The sequence below is a fragment of the Loxodonta africana genome, chromosome 4 (assembly GCF_030014295.1).
Source record: "Loxodonta africana isolate mLoxAfr1 chromosome 4, mLoxAfr1.hap2, whole genome shotgun sequence".
In the NCBI taxonomy this organism is placed as follows: domain Eukaryota; kingdom Metazoa; phylum Chordata; class Mammalia; order Proboscidea; family Elephantidae; genus Loxodonta; species Loxodonta africana.
Genome location: NC_087345.1, coordinates 22,352,623 through 22,376,331, shown reverse-complemented (window position 1 = coordinate 22,376,331; position 23,709 = coordinate 22,352,623). Strand labels below are relative to the sequence as shown.

At 45.7% G+C, this 23,709-nt stretch overlaps 1 protein-coding gene across 1 annotated transcript in view; it reads left to right on the top strand.

The window, feature by feature from the left end:
- The window catches only part of ABTB3 (ankyrin repeat and BTB domain containing 3), a 369,910-nt gene that overhangs the window by 319,930 nt on the left and 26,271 nt on the right, over positions 1 to 23,709 (top strand). The window contains exons 8-12 of the mRNA XM_064283651.1: positions 1,100 to 1,193; positions 1,309 to 1,444; positions 2,168 to 2,388; positions 4,293 to 4,471; positions 19,747 to 19,852. Coding sequence (XP_064139721.1) covers positions 1,100 to 1,193; positions 1,309 to 1,444; positions 2,168 to 2,388; positions 4,293 to 4,471; positions 19,747 to 19,852 — 736 coding nt within the window. The remainder of the gene's footprint in view (positions 1 to 1,099; positions 1,194 to 1,308; positions 1,445 to 2,167; positions 2,389 to 4,292; positions 4,472 to 19,746; positions 19,853 to 23,709) is intronic.

The following is a 23,709-nucleotide window of genomic DNA, read 5'->3' as shown; positions in this document are numbered from 1 at the left end:
CACGGGAATCCTTAAGACAGACCCAAGGTAATGTCACACTGAGACCTGGCTCCTGCCTGTGAGAACATCATGCCCAGTCCATGCCTAGTAGAGCAATCTAAGAAAGCAGAGGTCAGATGCTGGCCTGATGGACACAGATGGCATTTCTGAACATACAGTGGCATCCCCACTATTTATATCAGGAATGGGAGCACTGGGCAGTCAAGCAAAGCCAAACAGACGTCAGGTCACCTCCCTGTTGGAGGTGCAGCGAGCGTCAGGGAATGCCAAGTTGGCAGCCTCCTCCTGGCTATGCCCCCATTTATCAGAGACAGTAGCCCTGCATAGACAGTAAAGATGGCAGATTTCTTTCCCATTTTACCTCAGTGGTGCTGACAGCAATCCCTGAGCGAGACCCGGCATAGACGAAATCTCTGCCTTTAAGAAGCCCAGGCATCTTAGGGAAGGCACAGAATGGATTCATTCCTAGCAAATCTTCAGAAAGCTCATTCTGCTGCTTTGTTACTTGATCTTGCTGGCCACGATACTTAGCTTTTGCTAAACTGTCCTCAGAGCCATCCAGGGTGTTCTAGAAGGGATTCTTGCCCTGGTTGGTTGGCCAGGTGGTTCCCAAAGTCCTTGGAACTCTTAAGATTCTGTGGCTCTAAGAGCTAAATGCTCTCTATGGCTTTGCATACCCAATTCGAGAAGGGAATCTTCCAGAGCTGTAGTGCCAAGGGCTTCTAACTCTTTGCTTCTAGAAACTCTGATGTCCATACAGATCACCGAGGTGCATGTTAAAATGCAGACTCCCACTCAGTAGGTCTGAGGTGGGGCCTCAGAGTCTGCATTTCCAACAAGTTCTCAAAGGATCCTGATGCTGTTGCCTGTGGACCACACTTTGAGTAGTCAAAGGCTCTAGAAATAAAAGAGGCTCTCAGTTTATCCTCTGAGGTACAATTGCCACCCAGCCCTGTGCACCCGGTCACTGACCCAGAGTGAAGGACAGGGCCTTGGCATCTCACTTATTTCCACCAGTGTCGAATAAGCTGCCATTTTACTGACGGCTTTTCAGAGTGCATGCTCTTTGAACGTCTCAATGGCCACTCTTCCTCCACAGCTTCTGCTGGACGCCGGGGCCAAGGTGGAAGGCTCTGTGGAACATGGTGAGGAGAACTACTCTGAAACGCCCCTCCAGCTCGCAGCCGCTGTAGGTAAGAGTTGCTGATTCTCGCTCCAGCCAAGGGTCTCCACTACCCTGGCCCTTGACGTGCCTATGACTATATATTTCTTTATTCTGTTATAAAACCCCCTTCTCTGGGCTTGCAGGAAATTTTGAGCTGGTTAGTTTGCTGTTGGAGCGTGGCGCTGATCCCCTGATAGGAACCATGTACAGGAATGGAATTTCTACAACCCCTCAGGGTGATATGAACTCTTTCAGCCAGGCCGCAGCCCATGGACACAGGTAGGCTAGGATGCACCAAAGTCACAAGGTCCCAGGTGGTGCTTGTTAAAAATGCAGATTCCCAGGCCTACCCCAGACCCACTACATCTCTGGATGCCGGGCCAAGAGGCAATGTGAGTGGCCCAGGCCTGGCCAGAGTGGCCTTAGGTGTTCTGCCAGCTTTCTCACACTGTGCACATCTGTCAGGTAGACGGGCTTAGTTTGTACTTCCTGAACCAGCTTTAACCTCACAATGAAACTTTGCCAGTTTTGACCAGAGTATATCACGTCAGCTGTCATCAAGTAAGAAGAAACCATTTAGAAATAGCAAAGCCCCTAATGTTTGGTTACTTCCCTTGTAAGTTTCCTTCAAGATGTACCCCATCGGATTTTATGATCCATTACCCCAAGTAAAGCACATCCACTCTGGAGAGGGTACAGGCTCATGGTTACAGGCCAGGGTGTGGAGCCTTGCTCTGCCATCTTAGAGGAAATCGCCTAGCTCCAGGCTGCCCCTCGAGGAAACAAGGCCATCACCCCCCACCATCTCCTCCATCTCCAAATGGAGCCCCCCGTATGGCATCAGGCCTCTGAAACCACCATCCCAGAGTTGGTCCTCTCATTTCCTGTCCCAAGTGACCTCCCCTATCCCACCCTGGTTGAGCAACCACCCCCCGCCCTGCGCCCCCCAGCAGAGCTGCTTCCACCTCTGAGTGTCTTCCTCTCTGGGTTTATGATTGACAGGAATGTGTTCCGCAAACTGCTCGCTCAGCCAGAGAAGGAGAAGAGTGATATCCTGTCCCTGGAGGAGATTCTGGCTGAGGGGACTGACCTGGCGGAGACAGCCCCGCCCCCCCTGTGTGCCAGCCGCAACAGCAAGGCCAAACTGAGAGCCCTGAGGGAGGCCATGTATCACAGCGCTGAGCATGGATACGTGGATGTCACAATTGATATCAGGAGCATAGGTCAGTCTGGACACCCTCCACTGCTGGGCGTGGCGTTGCTACCCCGGCTCAAGGACACATGTACACATACGCACACACACCCCTAAACACATACACATATACACACATATGTACACACACATATATACATACACATAGACACACATAGTCACACATACACAAACATATGCACATATACACCCAGACGTATTCATGGGCACACATACATACAGATACATGCGCATGCATACATACGCATACACACATAGACACACCACTCACACACACATATGAACACATATACACACTTACACACATACTTACACACATTCATACATAAATACATACAGACACTTACATGCACACACACACACCCCACCGGGGCCCAGTCACTGGTTGGAGCAATTCCCTGCTAAGACGCCCACACAGTTCCAGAGGCAACAGCATCCTGCCAGCCACGAAGCTCATCCTCAGAGCTTCCTACCATGGTTCCCAAACTCTGAACACTGGGTCATGAATACGAATCACCTGGGGAGCTTGTGTGAAATGCAGATTGCCAGGCCCTACACCCAGAGGCTCTGCTGTCGAGGGTCTGGATACAGGCTGGAAATCTTTATATTTAACAATCATCCCAGATGGTTCACTGCCTCAGAGCATCCAACCCTAGGGAGCGGCGGCTGGGCAGCAGTCAGGGTGAGGGCTCCCCTTCCCTCCCAGGCCTCCTTTCTCCTTTGTGGTCCACTGAGCCTCGGGGCAAAGCCATCTAGCCCAGAGCCTTCTCCTCCACATGGCTGGGGCATGAGACCAGCCTGGCCTCCACCAGCCCCAGGAAGGAGAGTGGCAGGACCTAGCCACAGCCCCAACCACAGAGCAGGGTGTGGCGGATGGAGCGAGGCTGAGGGTCTGGGGAGAGGCCTCCATAACACTGTTCTGGCAACTGGCCTCTCTCGTGTGGTGGCTCTTTAGCATGTGGGCCATTTATGCCATTGCCCTGGGAGCCTATTTTGCACGATCATGAAGCTCGAGATTGAATGGTCTCCTTGTTTAAACAGTTAGGAGACGTGTTCTCTCTCATCTGGGCCTCCCCATGAGGGAAGAGAAGCAAATTGCAGCAATCAGCTGCTGGAGAGGTTGCTATTAAGGAGGAAGACCTGACGGAGTACCTGCAGATGGAAATATTGTTTTGACGAAGGAACAGCAGTGATATTCTCCCGTGTCATCTTGCTCAGATATAAATATTCGTCCGAGCCAGAGCAGTAGACAGGGAGGTCCGTGGAGGAGTCTCACCAGCTTTAAAGTCTCATCTGGGCCTGGATGTGCTACCTGGTCCTGGGCAGGACTCTTCCCCTCCCTGAGCTTCTGTCTCCCCTGAAAGTAAAGGGGACAGAGACAAACGAGCTCCGAAGGATGTAATGTGCATATAGGATGCGTTGTAATCCCAATATTCCACCCAATGACAAAAAAAAAACCCAAAACCAAACCGACTCCTGTCGAGTCGATTCCAACTCATAGCAACCCTATGGGACAGAGTAGCACTGCCCGATAGAGTTTCCAAGGAGTGCCTGGCGGATTCAAACTGCCAACCTCTTGGTTAGCAGCCATAGCACTTAACCGCTACGCCACCAGGGTTTCCACCCAATGACTATACGTGGTAAAAGGTAGTCCCTGTTAACGTGAATCGCATGTAGAAATGGACACTCATAGTTAACGTCATTGAATTACAACCTTTCACTTTAACTGGTGCAAGTCTTTGGGGGAAAAAACCAACACTAGCTTTATTCGTGGAAAATCGGTCCCTTGGTCTCATAATTTGGTAATGTCCTGGAGAAGGGCCAGCTTTCGGATAAAAACATGCCTCCCCCTTTGGTTGTTTTCTGCCTTCCTCTTCCCTCCCCCTCCCATTTCCACTCCTGCTCCCCTTCCAGGTGTCCCATGGACTCTGCACACGTGGCTGGAGTCTTTGCGGGTTGCCTTCCAGCAGCACCGCCGGCCTCTCATCCAGTGCTTGCTGAAGGAGTTTAAGACCATCCAGGAGGAAGAATACACCGAGGAGCTCATTACCCAAGGCCTGCCCCTGATGTTTGAGATCTTGAAAGCCAGCAAGGTAGGAGGGGTTTGGCACCATTGTGGTTGTGGGCCAGGAACAAGGCTGGAGGGACACAGGTCTGAATGGTCCCTTAGCCTGGTTACGCACTGGTGAGAACGCACTCTGCTAGCTAAAGCTGCTCATGCCGTCATCGTGGGGCAGCTGTTGTACTGAGCATCTATATGTCCCCGGAGTCCCTGGATGGTGCAAACAGTTAAGGTGCTCAGCTGCTAAGCAAAAAGGTTAGAGGTTCAAAACCACCCAGAGGCATCTTGGAAGAAAGGCCTGGTGCTCTACTTCTGAAAAATCAGCCACTGAAAACCCTGTGGAGGACAGTTCCACTTTGACACACATGGGGTCGCTATGAGTTGGAGTTGACGCCACAGCAGCTGGTAAACTGGTAATTATGCCCCGAGGCCCTTTAGCCCATGTGACAAAATAGGAAGTTATTTTTAACCCAAGGAAGTTGCATTAAAACTGGGAAGATTTAATGCATGTGCCTTAATAGCCTATAAGGTGGTTTATAAAACGGTGTTAAATTGGGTGGTACAGGCTATGACAGGCATGAGAGCTCCGGAGGAGGAAGAGGAGGGTGGGCTACAACAGGGAAGCTTCACTGAGGTGCTGAGACTTGAGTGGACCTGGGTGCACAGATAGGAATCAGCCAGGGAGAAGAAAATGGGAGAAGCTCCCTGGATAAACAGAATACAGGTCCTGCCAACGTAGCTGGAAAGCCAGGCTCTGGGAGAAGGCTTTTCAGGTAGGGAAGAGTGGATGATTCCAGCTCTGATCCCTTGAGATTCACACTTCTTCACAGGCCTCCTTGTCATTCCTGCTGGCACCTACCAGCCCTGGGGCTCTTAGCAAATGAATTCTTAAATATCTCTTTGGGGTCATTCATTTGGCGATAGGATGTAGACACTCTACTCCTGCTGGTGGGCCACGTGGAATTGTTGTATGTTATCAGTGAAGAACTTAAAGAGTAAATGGCCTTGGCATGCCCACTCCCCCCGCCAACCATTGGGGCAGATGGCCAAGGGCAGGGAGAGTCTGTGGCAAGTGCCCCAACCTTGTGACCATGAGAAGCACCAAGGAGGACCAATCTGCCTGAGAGGCTCTGAGGAATTTGCATCACCAACCATCACATACCCCAAGGGCTTCTAGGGACGGTATAGCTCAGTGGTTGACAGCATGGACTCTGGAACCAAACTTCAGGGGTTCAAATCCTAGCTCTGCCACTTATTAGCTGTACGACCTTAGTCTAGTTACTTAACTTCCCTCTGCCTCAGTTCCCCCATCTGAAAATGGGTCAATAATTGTACTAACCTCTTAGGGTGGTTGTGAGGATAAAATGAGTCAATTCCCTAATGTAAGTGCTTTATGTCATAATGATGGCCTCCCCAGGGAATGTGGCAACTCCAGTATTTCCCAAAGGGTCTTCTGTAGAAAACCACCCCCCATCAGGGATATTATTCAAAATAGTTACCAGCCCAGGTAGCAGCGTGAACACCTAGCACAGCTGTGCGAGAATGGACAAGCTGAATGGCAGCTCCACTCCTTGGGATACCATTGGGTTACACAGATTTCTCTACTGCTAAGCCTTGAATACCCTAGTTCACAAAGGGAGTTGAGTGTGTCCTGAGCTCATTTGACTTTGGAATCCTCTTCTAATGAACTGCCTGAAGACAGAAGGGATTGAAATTCTTTTAAGGAGAAATATAAATTTTACAGAAAGATCAATGGGTATAAAGGGACATCGTGTTTGGTAAAGTAGAGGGTCAGTGAAAATGAGGAAAACCCTGTGAAATAGATTAACACAATAGCCACAACAGTGGACTCGAACATACCAACGATCGTAAAGATGGCACAGGACTGGGCCATGCCGTGAGTCAGAGCCGACTCAACAGCAACAATTACGTGCCAGGCACCATTCTAAGCATGTTATAAGTATTAACTCATTTAATCCTCCTAGGCAGCCTTTACAGTAGATACTATTCTTATCCCCATTTAACAGAAGGGGAAACTGAGGCACAGGTTAAATAACTTGCCAAAGGTCACACACCTGGTAAGTCGGAGAGCTGAGACAGAATGCAGGCAGTCTGGCCCCATGTCAGCCTTCTTACACCTTTGCCACAGAACAGGGTTTGTGGAACTCTGGGGTCCTCTAAGACGATGTTGTTGTGTTGTTGGGTGCTGTCCGGTCGGTTCTGACTCATAGTGACCCTGTGTGACAGAGTAGAACTGCCCATAATATTTTCTTTGCTATAACCTTTAGGGGAGCAGATAGCCAGGACTTTCTCTTATAGAACTGCTGGATGGGTTAGAACCGCCAACCTTTTGGCTAGCAGTTGAGCACTTAACCGTTGTACCACCAGGGCTCCTTCTAAGACAATGGAGCCTGTGAAATCTCAGGGGAATTTGGCCTCTGAGCCAAAAGGGCAGAGCAGGTTCTACTGCCAGGCCCTGCCGGGGGGCTGCCTTCTGAGAGTAAAGAAAGAACACAGAGCCACCTTCTCCAGACAGAGGAGCTGGCCCCACAGCAAGGAAGCAGCAGTGCAGCTGTGCTGGGTTCTGAGCCTCAGAGTACCAGACCTCCGTCCAAAGGGAGTCCTATTAGGTGTTCTCATTATCACCCCGTCCTTGGCCCAGAGCCTTCAACCCCCTGTGGGCTGGATCCGTGCCTGACGTCAAGCCCCACAAAGACCCAAAATGGGAGCAGGTGTGCTGACTGACCCTCGGGTAATAAGCCTCAGTGATTCTGTGAAGAGCAAAACCAGCTGGAAGCATTTCAAAACCAACTCTTCTCTGCCCCTTTATTTTTATTTTATAAAAATAAAAAAGACATTCACCTGAAATTACTTAAGCATCCATCTTAGTGAAAAACATTTCTAGGTCTATTCCTAGGGTCTGGTGTTCTCATTTTTTTTTTTTTTAATCTTTTCCGGGCTACAGTAGAAATCCCAGAAATGACTGAGACGTCCTATGTATAAAGCTCATCTACAAATTTTTTTAAGTAAACTTTATTGTGAAGTATAATATACACGCATAAAAGTGACCAGGTCATAACATAGAGCCTAACAAATTTTCACAAAGTAAACATACTTGGTTACCCAGGACCCAGACCAAGAAACAGAACATGACTAGCACCCGGAATTCCGCTATGCCTCACTCACCACTACCCCTCAAAGGGGTGCCACTCTCCCGGCTTCTAACACTGTACTTCATTTTGCCTTGAGCCGTAAACATTGTTTAAGCCTGAACATTTATGAATCTACAGGCTGGAGCATGCAAGCCACCCTCAACTTATGAATGGGTCATGTGCCAATCATTTATAGCCACTTGTTTGAAAATTAGGATGGATTTCTTTTTTCCCAAGGAGGTAATTCTACAACATGCCTGGGTGGTGCAGTTAATGCGCATGGCTGCTAACAGAAAGGTCAGAGGTTTGAGTCCACCCAGAGGTGCCTCAGAAGAAAGGACTGTTGATCTACTTCCAAAAAAATCAGCCATCGAAAACCGTGTGGAGCACAGTTCTAACATACATGGGGTTGCCATGAGTGGGAATCGACTTGACAGCAACTAGAAAAAAATTTACAACAACGCTAGATTACTAGGCTGGCCCACTGCTTCACTTATTGCCTAAATGGAATTGTCCTAATGGGAGCCAAGGCTACCTGAGCCTCTCCTGGTCCCCAGAGCCTTGGAGCCCCAGGCAGACAGGTGTTTGGTGGGCCAGCAGGAGTTGCAAAACCTTTTGGCCAGTACTGCAGAGTGTCTGACGGCAAGAAAGCAGGATAGGTGGATGACGGGGTCACCAGCAGCTCTGACAGCAGCAGCTGGGAGCCGGGGAAGGAGATGTGGACTAGAGCCAGCCCCCTGGCAGCAGTACTGGTCATGGAGGGCAGAGGCTAGGGAGGGGAGCCAGAGATGGGGTGAGGACAGCTCCTTGTCTGGAAGGTGCAGTGTGGGAAGGATGGCTGTTCAAGAGTGGGGTGTTTGTGCTTTCAGAGGGTTTGGTAGTGACCCCTACTGGTGAAATGTGGTATTACACACCAAGTACACAGGCTAGAAGAAAGGCCAAAAACTGCCTGTGGCTGAATTGGATTTGACTGGATGGCAACTAAACAATAAGCACAGCGTAAAGTCAAGCCTTCCCCAAGCATGGGTGATATTCCTGAGGTAAAAAGAAGACTGGAAAAATAATGGCAGGGAAATTCAGAATGTCGACAAAGTGCTGCAAAGCTCTGTCCTCAGAAACTGTCCTGCTGGGGAATATAATTTTTAGGTGCCATAGAGTTGGTTCAGACTCATAGCGACCCCTGTGTACAACAGAACGAAATGCTGCCTGGTCCTGCGCCATCCTCACAATCCTCACAATGGTTGCTGTGTTTGAGCCCATTGGTACAGCCACTGTGTCAATCCATGTTTACCAGACCCGTTGCCGTCGAGTTGATTCCAACTCATAGAAACCGGACAGAGTAGAGCTGCCCCATAGGGTTTCCAATGAGAAGCTGGTGGATTTGAACTGCCAATCTTTTTGGTTAGCAGCCAAGCTCTTAACCACCGTACCACTAGGGCTCCAAAAGGGTGTCTGCTTCCTCTTGGGGAATCGAACCCCAGTCTCCTGTCTAACAGGCTGGGATACTCACTGCCATGTTGGAGATAAAATAAATAAATAAATAAACCCAAACCCAACCCTTTGCTGTGGAGTCGATTCCGATCCATAGCAACCCTATAGAACAGAGTAGAACTGCCCCATAAGGTTTCCAAGGAGTGGCTGGTGGATCAAACTGCCAATGCTTTGGTTAGAAGCCGAGCTCTATAACCACTGTGCCACTAGGGCCCCATGCTGGGGGATAGTAGTAGCCAATAGTGGCCAGCGTTGTTTCTTCTCCCTCCACTAAAGAATCCTGTTCAAATCGTGCCTGCTACTTCATGTGAACATATCTCTGGTTTTATAAGACTAGTGAATGAGAATACAGAGTTCACATAAGTAAAATCACTTTACAGTCAGCTCACAGCCACACAGCTATCCTGTAAAGTGAGGCGCACACACCCTCCCATCCTTGATTGTGGTGTCTGTCCTACCTTACTTCAAATCTGGTTGCCAAAGTGCTTTCTTCTCCCACTTTTAAATTTTAACTTCACAAGGAATTCAGTGTCTCCAGGAGCCCTGGTGACACAGTGGTTAAGAGCTCGGTTACTAACCAAAAGGTCTGCAGTTCGAGGCCACCAGCCATGCCTTGGAAACCCTATGGAGGTAGTTCCACTCTGTCCTGCAGGGTCATTGTGAGTCAAAATCGACTCAATGGCATGGGTTTGGTTTTTTTGGTTTTAGGAGCCCTGGTGTCGCAACGGTTAAGTGCATGGCTGCTAACTGAAAGACTGGCAGTTCGAACTCACTCAGCAACTTCACAGGAGAAAGACCTGGCAACCTGCTTCCAAAGAGATTGTTATTGTGTGCCATTGAGTGGATTCCGAGTCACTGAGTCGAAAATTGACTTAATGGCACTGAACAACAAAAGGAAGAATGATGCAGTCATTTTTTTAAATATGTCTGTATAGAGAGAGCTCCTGGCTCATTTTCCCCCACACATTCCTCTGGGCATTTATTCACTCAATAAATAATCATGAGCACCCACCATGTTGCAGCAACTGCAGTGGTGGTGGGACAGGCACATTCTTTATCCTCATGGAACTTGTGTTCCAGGGAGGGACAGAGAGTAAGCAAGAAAACCAACCAACAAGAGTCAGAGCATGGCTGTTGTTGTGTATCATCGAGTCGATTCCGACTCATAGCAACCCTATGTGACAGAGTAGAACTCTCCCAGAGGGTTCCCTAGGCTGTAATCTTTAGGGGAGCAGATAGCTAGGTCTTTTCTTCTGCAGAGGGTGGGTTTGAACCACAGACCTTTCAGTTAGCAGCCAAGTGCTTAATCACTGTGCCACCAGGGCTCCTTTAGAGCATGGTGCTATAAAAAAAATTAAAGTGGGCAATGATACAGTGGTGGTTGGGAAGTCCTCCCTGAGAAGGTGGTGTTTGAATGACCATCTAAGCGAAGAAAACTTCCAGCCATGCGGAGATCTAGCATAAAAGCACTCCAAGTGAGGGAACTGCAGGCACTAAGGCTCTGTGTGGGAATGTGCTTGGTCTGTTGGGCAACAGGAGGAAGGGCAATGTGAGCAGAGTGCGCAAAGGAAAAAGTGTAGGAGAGGTGGCCTTTCTCCATGGTGAAGAGTTTGGATTTTCTTCCATGTGCTACCGGAGGTTTTCAACAGGGTTGTGATACAGGTTTTTTGTGTTTTGTGACTTGTACTTTTTTTGCTTGAGTTTTTTGTTAGACTTTATATTTTGAGATAATTGTAGATTCACATGCAGTTGTAAGAAATAAAAGAGAGATCTTGTGTACCCTTAACCCAGTATCCCCCAGTGGTGGTGGTTTTAGGTGCCATTGAGTCGGTTCTGACTCTAGCGACCCCACCTATAACAGAACGAAACACTGCCCAGTCCTGTGCCATCCTCACAATTGTTGTTATGCTTGAGCCCATGGTTGCAGCCACTGTGTCAATCCATCACGTTGAGGGTCTTCCTCTTTTTTACTGACCCTCTACTTTACCAAGCATGATGTCTTTCTCCAGGGACTGGTCCCCAGCGGTAACATCTTGCAAAACTATAGAAATTTCACAACCGAGATGTTGACAGTGATACAGTCAAGATGCAGGACACTTCCATCAGCACAGGGATCCCTCAGGTTGCCCTTTTATAGTCACGCCTCCTTCCCTCCTGCTCCAGCTCCCTCCTTAAGCAACGGGCAATCAGTCTGTTCTCCATTTCTATACTTTTGCCATCCCAAGAATGTACATAGAATCATACAGTATGTAAGCTTTGGGGATTGGCTTTTTTCACTCAGCATAATTCACTGAAGAGTCACCCTACTTGCTGCATGTATCGAGTTTCTTCCTTTTCATTGCTGAGTAGTATTCCATGGTATGGATGTCTAAGTTTGTCAAACCATTCACCCACTGAAAGATATCTGAGTTGTTTTCAGTTTGGGGCTACTGCAAATAAAGCTGCTATCGACATTCACATACAGGTTTGTGTGTCTTTGTTCCTCTGGGATAAACACCAAGAGTGCACTTGCTGGATTGTATGCCAGTTGCACGTCTAGTTTAAGAACCTGCCGAACTGTTTTTGGGGGGTGACTGTTCCGTATTATTGACTCAGCAACAGTGATCCAGCTTCTCCACATTTTCACCGTTTGCTGTTGTCATGGTTGTTTACGTCAGCCATTCTCATGCACATGGCTTTAATTTGCATCGTGGCTAAAAAAAAAAAAAAATGCGTTGAGCATATTTCGACAGGCTTCTTCCCCTCCCGTATGTCCTCTTCAGTGAAGTATCTCTTCATATCTTTTGCTTGTGTTCTATATGGATTCTTTGCTTTTTTACTGTTGTTTCTTTTCTTTTTTTTTTTTAACATATATCTTACATAGTCCTCTGTCAGATATGTGGTTTGAAAATATTTTCTCCCACTCAGTGGTTTGTCTTTTTATCTTCTAACAGGGTCTTTCACAGAGCAAAAGCTTTTAATTTTGATGAAATCCAATTTATCAATTTTCCTTTCACTATTCATGCTTTCGGTGTTGACTGTAAGAACTAAATCCCAAAGATTTTCTCCAATTTTTTCCTAAAACTTACAGTTTTACATTTTACATTTAAGTCTGTGATTAATTTTGAGCTAATTTTTGTATAAGGTGTGAGATTTTTTGCACAGAGAGCAAATCACTCCAGCCTCATTTGCTGAAAAGGCTATCTTTCCTTCGTTGAATTTCTTTTGCACCTTCCTCAAAAATCAGTTGTGGGCCTATTTTGGGGTTTTTTATTCTGTCCCATTGATCTGTGTGTCACACTTCTGCCAGTAGCACACAGCCTTGATTACTTTAGCTATATATAATGAGTCTTAGAATAGGGTAGACAGAGCCCTAGTGGCACACTGGTTAAGAGCTACAGCTGCTCACCAAAAGGTCGGCAGTTCCAATCCACCAGCCACTCCTCGGAAGCCCTATGGGGCAGCCCTCCTCTGTCCTATAGGGTTGCTATGAGTCGGAATTGACACATGGCAACAGGTTAGAATAGGCTGATCCTTCTCATTCATTCTTCTTTTTCAAGGTTGTTTTAGTTATTCTAGTTCCTTTGCCTTTTCATATAAATTTTGGAATAATCTTGTCTATATAAAAAAAAAAAAAAAAACTGCTGGGATTTTGATAGTAATTGTCTTGACTCTATATATCAGTTTGAGGAGATCTGACAATTTACCATACTAAGTTTTCCAGTCCATGAACACAGCATATATCCCTTCATGTATTTATATCTTTTTTTTTTCCGTTAATCAGTGTCATGGAGTTTTTAGTCCCGTACATGGTTTGTTATATACACACCTTTATCTTTTTTTTTTTTGGTGGGGGGAGCAATTGTGAGTGATATTGTATAGTTAATTTCTGTGTCCATGTGTTCATTGCAAGCATGTGAAAATATAACTGATTTTTGTATGTTTATCTTGTGTCCTGTGACCTTGCTGAACTCACTTATTAGTTCTAGGAGTGTCTTGTAGATTTCTTGGGACTTTCTACCTAGACAATCTTGTCATTGCAAATATAGTTTTATTTCTTCCTTTCCTACCCAGACGCATTTTATTTCCTTTTCTTGCCTTATTGCATTGGCTACAACTGCCAGCGCTATGTTGAGTAAGACTAGTGAGAGTGGACATCCCTGCCTTGTTCCAAGTTACAGGGGGAAAGCATTCAGTCTTTCACCATTAAGAATAATGTTAGTGTAGATTTTTTGTACATGCCTCATCACAAGTTGGGGGAGTTCCTTTCTATTCCTATTTTTCTGGCAGTTTTTATCATGAATGAATGTTGAATTCTGTTAAATGCTTTTCTGCATCAATTGGTATGAGTAGATGATTTTTCTTTTTAGCCTGTTAATGTAGTGGACTACATGGATTGCTTTTCAAATATCAAGCTAGCCTCGCATCCCTGGGATAAACCCCACTTAGTCATGATGTATAATTCTTTTTACATATTGCTGAATTCTATTAGTTCATATTTTGGTAAGGATTTGCATGTCTATATTCATGAGGGCTGTTTATCTGTGGTTTGGTTTTCTTTTTTTCATACTGTCTTTGTCTGCTTTTGGTGTCAAAGTAATACTAGCTTCATAAAATGACTTGGGAAGTGTTCTCTTGAGAATCTTCTGTTTTCTGGAAGAGATTTATAGAATTGATATTAATTCTTATTTAAATATGTGGTAGAATTCTCCAGTGAAACCATCTAGGCCTGGAGATTTCTTTTGGGAGAGTTTTCAAATTATGAATTCAATTTCCTTAATAGTTACAGAGCTCTTCAAATTATCTCTTTCCTATTGGGTTTGCTGGGGTAGCTTCTGTTTTTTTGAGAAATTGGTCCAGAGTTGTTAAATATATGTGTATAGAATTGTTTGTAGTGTCCACTAACTATCCTTTTTATGTCTGCAGGGTCTATAGTGATATTCCCTGCTTAATTCCTGATATTGGTCATTTATGTCTTCCTCTTTTTTTTTTCCTTCATCGATCTTGCTAGAGGTTTGTCAATTTTACTGATCTTTTCAAAGAACCAGCTCTCTGTTTCATAAATTTTCTCTATTTTTCTGTTTTCTATTTCATTGCCTTCAGCTCTTATCTTTATTATTTCCTTCCTTCTACTTCCTTTGGGTTTATTTTGCATTTCTTCTAGGTTCTTAAGGTGGGAGCTTAGATTATCGGTTTGAGACTTCTTTTCCTATATATATGCAGTTTGGTACTACATTTCCCTCTCACCACTGCTTAGCTGTTTCCCACAAATTTTGATACATTATATTTTCATTTTCATCCACTTCAATGTATTTTTTTTATTTCCCTTGAGAAATATCCCATGGATTACTTAGAAGTATGTTGTTTAGTTTCCAAATGTTTGGGGATTTTGCTTTTATCTTTTCTGTTATTGATTTCTAGTTTGATTCCCTTGTAACTGGAGAACACACTCTGAATGATTTCAGTCATTTAAATTTTTTTTTTATAATAGACTTATGTTTTAAAACAGTTTTAGGTTTATAGAAAAATTGAGAAGATAGTACAGAAAGTTTCCATATAATCCCTCAGCCAGTTTCTGCTACTATTAACATCTTACATGAGTAGATGCGTTTCTTACAATTGTTGCTGTTATTGTCAGTTGCTGTCAAGTCGGCGCCAACTCATGGCAACCCCACGAGTAACAGAACAAAACGTTGCCGGGTCCTGCACCATATTCATGGTTTTTGATGTGTTTGAGCCCATTGCTGTGGCTGTTGTGTCACTGCATCTCATTGAGGGTTTCCCTTGTTTTCACTGATCCTCTATTATTAAAATCCATACTTTATTCATGTTTCCACAGTCTTTCCCTCATGTCCTTCTGTTCCAGAATCCCACCCAGCATGCCACATCACATTAGTGGTCATGTCTCTTTACACCCCTCTTGGCTGAGACAGTTTCTCAGGCTTTCCTCATTTTCGATGACCTTGACAGTTTTGAGAATTACTAGGTCAGGTATTTTGTAGGATGCCCCTCTAGTGGAATTTGATGTTTTTCTCATGATTAGACTTAGCTTATGTGGTTTGGGGAGGAAGACCACAGAGGTAAAGTGCCGTTCTCATCACATATCAAGGATACATGCTGATGTTGACCTTGATCACCTGGCTGAGGTTGTGTTTTTTTTCCCCCTTTTCCATACTATACTCTTTGAAAAGAAGTCACTGTGGGGAGTTATGTTTCCACAGATGTTTTTTAAGTATTTGAGAGGTACCCATTCACAACAGACATGGCCGGCCCTTCTATTTACTTTCTCAAGTGATATGATCATATGGAGTTAGAAAGGGACATCAGGCTATGAGTTCCGGTAGAGGAGGGCCTTGCCTTGCACACCTCTGTTGTCCCTACTGCAGTTCCTTCCACAGTGCAAGACACCTCTTGGATGCTCAGTAAACACTTGTTGAACTGAACAAAAAACAGCAACCGCCACCACCAAAAAAAAAAAAAAAAAAAGCCCTACAGAAGGTTCTGCGGGCTGTTCAGACCTCTCCTAAGGGCCAGCAGAGTCCAGGAAATGGGTGTTCATCAATTTACCTAGAAGTGATTAAATGGGGGCCGACTCACCAGCACACTCTCAAGATAAACCCAGGTGCTGATGATTGAAACCAGTAACATTCATAATACAGTTTTCAAACCATTTTTGCAGATAACAGGCCTCGTCTTTTTTTATAAGCAAGTGGTTAGCGAATGTCCACAATGTGTCTGGCACTCTGCAGACACAGGGATGATGAAATATCGTCCAACTGAGGCAAACTCTCACCAGTTAAACCAGTTGCCATCGAGTTAGTTTCAACTGATAGCAACCCCATGTGTGTTAGAATAGAACTGTGCTCCATAGGGTTTTCAATGGCTAATTTTTCAGAATTAGATCACCAGCTCTTTCTTCCGAGGCACCTCTGGGTGGACTCAAACCTCCATCCTTTTGGTTAGCAGCCAAATGTATTAACTGCACCACCCAGGGACTCTAAGAGAAACTCTAGGCCAGTTGTATTAGTCTTCTATTATTGCCATAACTAATTACCACAACTTAGAGCCTTAACACACACCCGTTTATTATCTCAGTTTCACTGGGTCAGAAGTCCAAGCACATCATGGCTCAACTGGGCTCTCTGCTTAGAGTTTCAGAAGGCCAAAATCAAGGTGTCAGTGGAGTTGTGTTCCTTTCTGAAGCCCCTGGGGATGAGTCTGCTTCTGAGTTCATTCAGGTTTTGGGTAGAATTCAGTTCTTTGTGGCTGTAGAACTGAGGTCCTGCTTCCTCACTAGCTAGTGACTGGGATCACACTCTGTCCTACAAGTCACCTGCAATCCTTCTCATGTTTCCATGTTGCGTCTTCCACCTTCAAGCCATCAATGGCACATCAAGTCTTCTCATGCTTGGAATCTCCCTGACTTCCTCTTCTCCCACATTGCCCCTGACTTCCTATTCTGCCTCTGCTTTTAAGGACTCATGATTACAATGGTACACCAGATTATCCAGGACAATCTCTTTATTATAAAGTCAACTGATTAGCAACCTTAATTACACATGCAAAGTATCTTCTGCCATGTAAGGTAATATACTCACAAATGTGGTATCTCATCATATTCACAGTCCCAGGGATTAGGGCGTGGGATCTTCTTGGGGGCCTTAATTCCGCCTACCACACAATGCTTCTCAAATATTAATGAGACACCTGTGGAGCATGTTAAAATGCAGATTCTGATTCAGCGGGTCTGGGCTGAGAGTCTGCATTTTGCATTAGCTCGCAGGCAATGCTGATGCTGTTGGTCTGTGGAGCACATTTTGAATGGCACAGCTCTCGACCAGAGAAAGCAAATTGACAGCCCACAGCCCAGGTCAAGCCCAAGACCTAATTTTAGTACATGAAACCTGTGGTCCTCAAATATTAGAGAGCATCAGAATCACTGGAAAACTTGTTAAAATAGAGATTCCCCAGCCTTCTCTTCCCCAGAGTTTCTGATTCAGAACATCTGAATTGAGACCCGAGTATTTGCATCTCTAACAAGCTCCCAGGTGATGCTGATGCTGCTGGTCCAGGGACCACACTTTTTTTTTTTTTTTAATAATTTTTATTGTGCTTTAAGTGAAAGTTTACAAATCAAGTCAGTCTCTCACATATAAACTTATATACACCTTACTACATACTCCCATTTGCTCTCCTAAAAAAAAAAAAAAATTTTTTTTTTTTTTTTTTAATGAGTCAGCCCGCTCCCTCCTTCCAGTCTTTCCTTTCGTGACCGTTTTGCCAATTTCTAACCCCCTCTACCCTCCCATCTCCCCTCCGGAGAGGAGATGCCAAAATCGTCTCAAGTGTCCACCTGATGCAAGTAGCTCACTCCTCATCGGCATCTCTCTCCAACCCACTGTCCAGTCCAATCCATGTCTGACGAGTTGGCTTCAGGAATGGTTCCTGTCCTGGGCTAACAGAAGGTTTGGGGACCATGACCACTGGCGTCCTTCTAGTCTCAGTCAGACCATTAAGTCTGGTCTTTTTATGAGAATTTGGGGTCTGCATCCCACTGCTCTCCTGCTCCCTCAGGGGTTCTCTGTTGTGTTCCCTGTCAGGGCAGTCATCAGTTGTGGCCGGGCACCATCTAGTTCTTCTGGGGACCACACTTTTGACAACCCTGGCATTAAGCCATGAAATGGGCAATCAGTTTGTGTTAAGTGGGAGGAGCACTTACATCCTTTGGTTATCAGGCATTGTCTTTTTCCTTCCAAAATGATTGTGTCTCCTTGGGCATCTCTGTGACACATCTCAGGTGACATTTTGCCCTCTGGTGGTCTAACGCTCCCTCTTGCCTCTGTCATCTATCTACTGTCTTCAAAGGACTGTGTTTTCTTTTCCTATGCTGAGCTGTGTCCTTTTGCTTTGAGAGCACAATTAAGTAAGTTCAAGAATAGCTTGAACCCCTGACATTACCAGTGGTCCCACATCCATCTCTTAAAATTAAAAATAATGTTCATCATTTTTATTGAAAAAGTAATACTTATACAAAATAGAGATTAAAATAAAATAGAAAACATCAGCATCCCATCCAAAGATGATGTTGTTGTTAGCTGCCACTGAGTTGGCCCCGACTCATGGTGACCCCACGTACGATGGAAAACACCGTTTGATCCTGCACCATCCCCATGATTGTTTGTGGAGGAAACCATTGTGATCACAGGGTTTTCACTGGCTGATTTTCAGAAGTAGATCAGCAGGCCTTTCTTCCTAATCCATCTTAGTCTAGAAGCTCCACTGAAACCTGTCCAGCATCATAGCAACGTGTAAGCCTCCACTGACACACGGGTGTAGCTGTGCATGAGGTGTATTGGCCAGGAATCAAACCCAGGTCTCCTGCATGGAAAGTGAGAATTCTACCACTGAACCACCCCTGCCCCCACCTACACACACCCAAAGATAGCCACTCTGTTTTTCCAGACCTTTTGCTATATTTATCCATTAATTCAAATATATATGTAGGGTTTTACTTCCAAAAATGGGACATGGCAGAAACTTGTGTTGTAACCTAAACCAAAAAAAAAAAAAAAAAACAAACCCAGTGCCATCAAGTTGATTCTGACTCATAGCGACCCTACAGGACAGAGTAGAACTGCCCCATAGAGTTTCCAAGGAGCGCCTGGTGGATTCGAACTGCCGACCCTTTGGTTAGCGGCCGTAGCACTTAACCACTTAACCGCCTTTTGAGACTCTAGTTTCAATCCCTTTACCCAATAAAAAGCAACAAAATGCTATGGTTCACTTCTTTCCTCCTACATACCTCCAGTTGGAGGGAGATTAATGAACAGAAATGGGTCCGAAGGGGAACGAGACAGACGGAAAAGACTGAGTCAATCAGAAACGGGCTCCTGCGTCCTTGACCAGTGAATAGGCAGCCAGAGTTTTGATTACAGACTATTTCCCCCCTTCTTGGAGAAACTGATTCAGCTGAGCATTCCTAGATCCAAAAATGCCTCAGCACACGAGTCAAATTCCTAAGAAAGCGGAATCTGGGAGCATTTGTGTCGTATTAATAGAGATCACGGACTCTGCATCAAAAAGAGCTTCCTGCTGTTATTTTCAGGATAATTAGCTGCTTCCAGAATTTTGGAGTATAGAAAAAGGTGTATTTGGGGAAAAAACTGATTTCCCATCTGGGAGTCACAGAAATCTGCTTTCAAGTGGATATGACATGATTAGGGCAAGAGCAACAGCAGCTTTGCTGTCAACTCGGACTCATTCAGACCCCATGTGTGTCAGTCAGGGTAGAACTGTGCTCCACAGGTTTTCAATGGCTGATTTCCCAGAAGTAGCTTGCCAGGCCTTTCTTCTAAGGTGCCTCTGGGTAGACTCATTTGCACCACCCAGGGACTCCAGGGAGAGAGAGGAGGCATTACCCATTTCTGAAACATTCACGAGTGCAACTGCTAGAAATAAGAGAGTGGACGGTCAGAGCAAGGAAATCCAGGGCCTGCCAGAACAAACCAAATGTGCCATATCCAGGGGAATTTTTCTTGAAATCTGCAATAACGTTTGTGGACTCCTCTTGCCCTTCCTTTTCCCTCCCCACCCCCCTCCCCGGGAGGGCTACGTTCCTGTGGGGACAGCTTTGATAAAGCCAACATAGCCCCCAGCAACGTGAGCCGCTCTTTCTTTTCCACAGAATGAAGTGATCAGCCAGCAGCTCTGTGTCATCTTCACCCACTGCTACGGACCCTACCCCATCCCCAAGCTCACGGAGATCAAGCGGAAACAGACTTCACGCCTGGGTGAGTGGTGTGCTAGGCCTGCTTGGGCCTGGCGCCTTGTGCTTTGAGGACAGACAGAAAGCAGATGCCACAAAAGAAAGGCAGGGGGGTTTGAGGGCAAAGGAGAGGTGGATATGAGTCAGGCAAGTGGAGGTCAGAATATGACTTTCATTATATCATAGAACTGACTAGAGAACATATCTCGGGAATGTGAACAAGGAGACTTGCCGGTATTAAGCACCCTTATTGTTGTTAACTACCTTAAACCCTTATTGAGTCAGCCCTCGACTCATGGCGACTCTATGCACAACAGAAGGAAACACTGCCTGGCCCTGCACCATTCCCATGGTCGGTTGTGGATTGGACTGTTGTGATCCACATGGTTTTCACTGGCTGACTTTTGGAAGTAGATCTCCAGACCTTTCTTCCTAGTCCATCTTAGTCTGGAAACTCCACTGAAACCTGTTCGGCATCATAGCAACACACAAGGCTCCTCGGACAGACAAGAGGTGGCCGAGCAGGAGATGCACTGGTCAGGAGTCAAACCCAAGTGTCCAGCATGGAAGGCAAGAATTCTACCTCTGAGCCACCGCTGCCCCCAAGCACCCTTATTAAGTACACTTAATTAAGACTCCTAAATTAAGCACTGTCTCCTCCTCGCAGACAGTGGTAGATAACCAAGGCCTCCTTGAGCCCAGGTACCTCCTGCAAGCAGGAAGATTCCCAAAGAGGAGGGGGCGGAGCTGTACCTGTCAGCTCCTTCCAGGAGTCACTCCTCTGAGAAGCCATTCCTCCTGCCCGGGGAGAAATGGGCAAGGGACAGTGACAGGCCACAGTGTTCCTCCAGGGGATGCCTTTCTACAGGGAATTAGGAGGAGAAGGAAACACATACCCCCACCACACACGCACAACCCAACATGAGGGGACCATACCTGAGCCAAGGAAACCACCACTCCAGAATCCCCTGAGAGTAGCAGTCCTCACTTTTTCTTCTTCTTGGTGACCTGCAAGCACTTGACCGACCTATCTCAAGTACCCCTCACGCCACCCCAGAAGGCAGGCACAGTGACTAATCCCGTGGTACAGCCGGTGAAGAGAGGTTTTGTATAACCTGCAATGTCAGTAAGGAGAGGAGCTGGAACTTGAACCCAGATGGGCCCAGAGCCACAATTCTGTCACTCTGCAGTCCCAGCTTCTGAGATTTTCCCGAAGAAATCATTCCACCCGGCACTGATTCCATTCAGGGTGTCCTGGGGCTGCTGCAGCCTGCTTGATCAGCCTGGAAGAAAGGCAAAGAAATACTCGCCTGCCTCAAAGCCTGAAGCATGAGCCTTCTCATGCCAGGGCCTGTCTTCTTGCTGCCTGGGGAGTTATAAAATATTAAGGATCAAGAGTCCCTTTTCCTATAAGAGTTGGGAAACTGACTTCAGGATTTGAGAAATGGGAACACCTGAGATTCTAACCTTTAGCAAAACCACACTCATTTGAGGAGAGTGAGCCAGTTGAAATCAGGGAAAAGGCTGAATTCATGGAGCTGTTTAATGTATTTTTGTGCCTGGCGTGAATAACTTGTCAATTTAAGAGAGACATAAAACTTTTATGTCAAAATGAAAAATATTGCAGCTGAGGCACAGGTTTGTCCATCTTTACGTCCATGTGTGTGGGAAAACTGGGACATACCAAAGTCACAAGTATTTCTGCCTTGTAGAAAACGGGTGTCAACTAAAATATTATTACCAGAGAAACAGATTATAAAGACCAATCAAATTAGCAGGCTTCAGAGATTGAGGGTTACATTTACAGGACGTAGCAACAATCTCTGAGTCTAGGTGCCTTACAAGACGCTCTTTTGAGAATGAACATTTGCAAGGACTATTTCTATGGGTGGCGCAAATGGTTTGCTCTCAGCTACTAACGGAAAGGTTGGGGATTTGAATCTACCCATAGGCAAAGCAGAAGAAAGGGCTGGCGATCTGCTTCCGTAAAGATTACAGCCAAGAAAACCCTGTGGAGCAGGTATGCTCTGTCACACCTGGGGTCAACATGAGTCGAAATCGACTCGATGGCAATGAGTTTGGGTTCTTCCCCCCACTCTAGCATTTTAATGACACAGCATAAATTCTGCTTTCTACAGAGCTATGAGTCAGAATCGACTCGATGGCACTAGGACTGGGTGTTATAGGAGAAGAAGGAACATTTTCTCCTCCTGAACTGGCTGAGATTTCTTTTACCAGCTGTTAAAAGGGCATGGGTTTCAGGCCAAACATTGGAATTCCCAGGGTTAGCACCAAGAGTGAAAAGGCAGGCCTGTGAGGGTCAAAACTCACAATATGAAAGAAAATGGGTAGAATACAATTATTAACAAGTAGAATATGAATCATGCAGTGTTTTGCATCTCTGATGCAGCATTTCAAGATGGGATAACTAAAAGCGAAAAAAAAAAAAAACCCATTGCCGTCGAATCAATTCCAACTCAGAGTAACCCTATAGGACTGGGTAGAACTGCCCCATAGGGTTTCTAAGGAGCAGCTGGTAGATTCGAACTGCCGACCTTTTGGTTAACAGCCATAGCTCTTAACCACTGTGCCACCAAGGATAATTAAGGGTTGCCAAATACTGGTTCTTGGGGGACATGCTTTAAAGATTGTGAGGGTCTCAAACTGGTATCTCTGTAGGCCAGGCAGGTCATGTAAATGAGTGAAATGGATTCACTGTACGAGACAATAGGGAATGGTGGGGACTGTGGCAAACTGGAGAGACGTGCCTGATTTTTTGGGCTACAGTGTCCTCTGGCCCTCCCAATGAATCCTTGAAGGGAACGGTCAAAAGAGTTAAAGGTGGGCAATATTAGCAATTGGGGAGGCAAGTGTGGGGACTGGTTGGCAGTGACCATCGGAGTGAGAAATGATCTGGGGAGGCAGGTTGCTGAGAAAACAGAGAAAATGACTCAAGTCAACACTCTTTACACCAAGCAGAGAAGTGAGTTTAGTCAACTCTGAAGCCTTCCCCTTTAGCTTCTCTTCCTTTTACCTGGATAGTTTTAAACCCGTTGCCTCAAGTCAATTCCGACACATAGTGACCCTGTAGGACAGAGTAGAACAGCCCCTTGGGGTTTCCTAGAGTCTCATGGATTCGAACTGCCGACCTTTTGGTTAGTAGCCGTAGCTCTTAACCACTATGCCACCAGGGTTTCCGGGATAGTTTTAGAAGTTTTTTTTTTTCTTCTTCTTTATTAAAATTTTTAAGATAGTGGGATACAGGTGATTTTGACTTTTTAAGTGCTTTTTTGATATTTTTCAAATAAAAACAAATTCTGGGTCAGGCCAAGGATTCAAGCTGTGGGCCCAACAGCTGGAGGGACCAGGCCAATCCAAGGATTTGGTCTGTACACTTAGCCTAAACCCATCCATCAAGGATTTCATTTTTTTTGGATCCACAATCAACACCCATGGAAGCAGCGGTCAAGAAATCAAATGACATATTGCTTTGGGCAAATCTGCTGCGAAAGACCTCTTTAACGTGTTGAAAAGCAAAGATGTCACCTTGAAAACTAAGGTGTGCCTGACCCAAGCCATGGTATTTTCCATCACATCATATGCATCCGAAAGGTGGACAGTGAATAAGGAAGACCGAAGAATTGATGCCTTTGAATTGTGGTGTTGGCGAAGAATATTGAATATACCATGGACTGCCGAAAGAATAAATCTGTCTTGGAAGAAGTACAACCAGAATGCTCATTAGAAGTAAGGATGGCAAGACTATGTCTCACATACTGTGAACATGTTGTCAGGAGGAATGATTCCCTGGAGAAGGACATCATGCTTGGTAAAGGACAGGGTCAGTGGAAAAGAGGAAGACCCTCAATGAGATGGATTGAT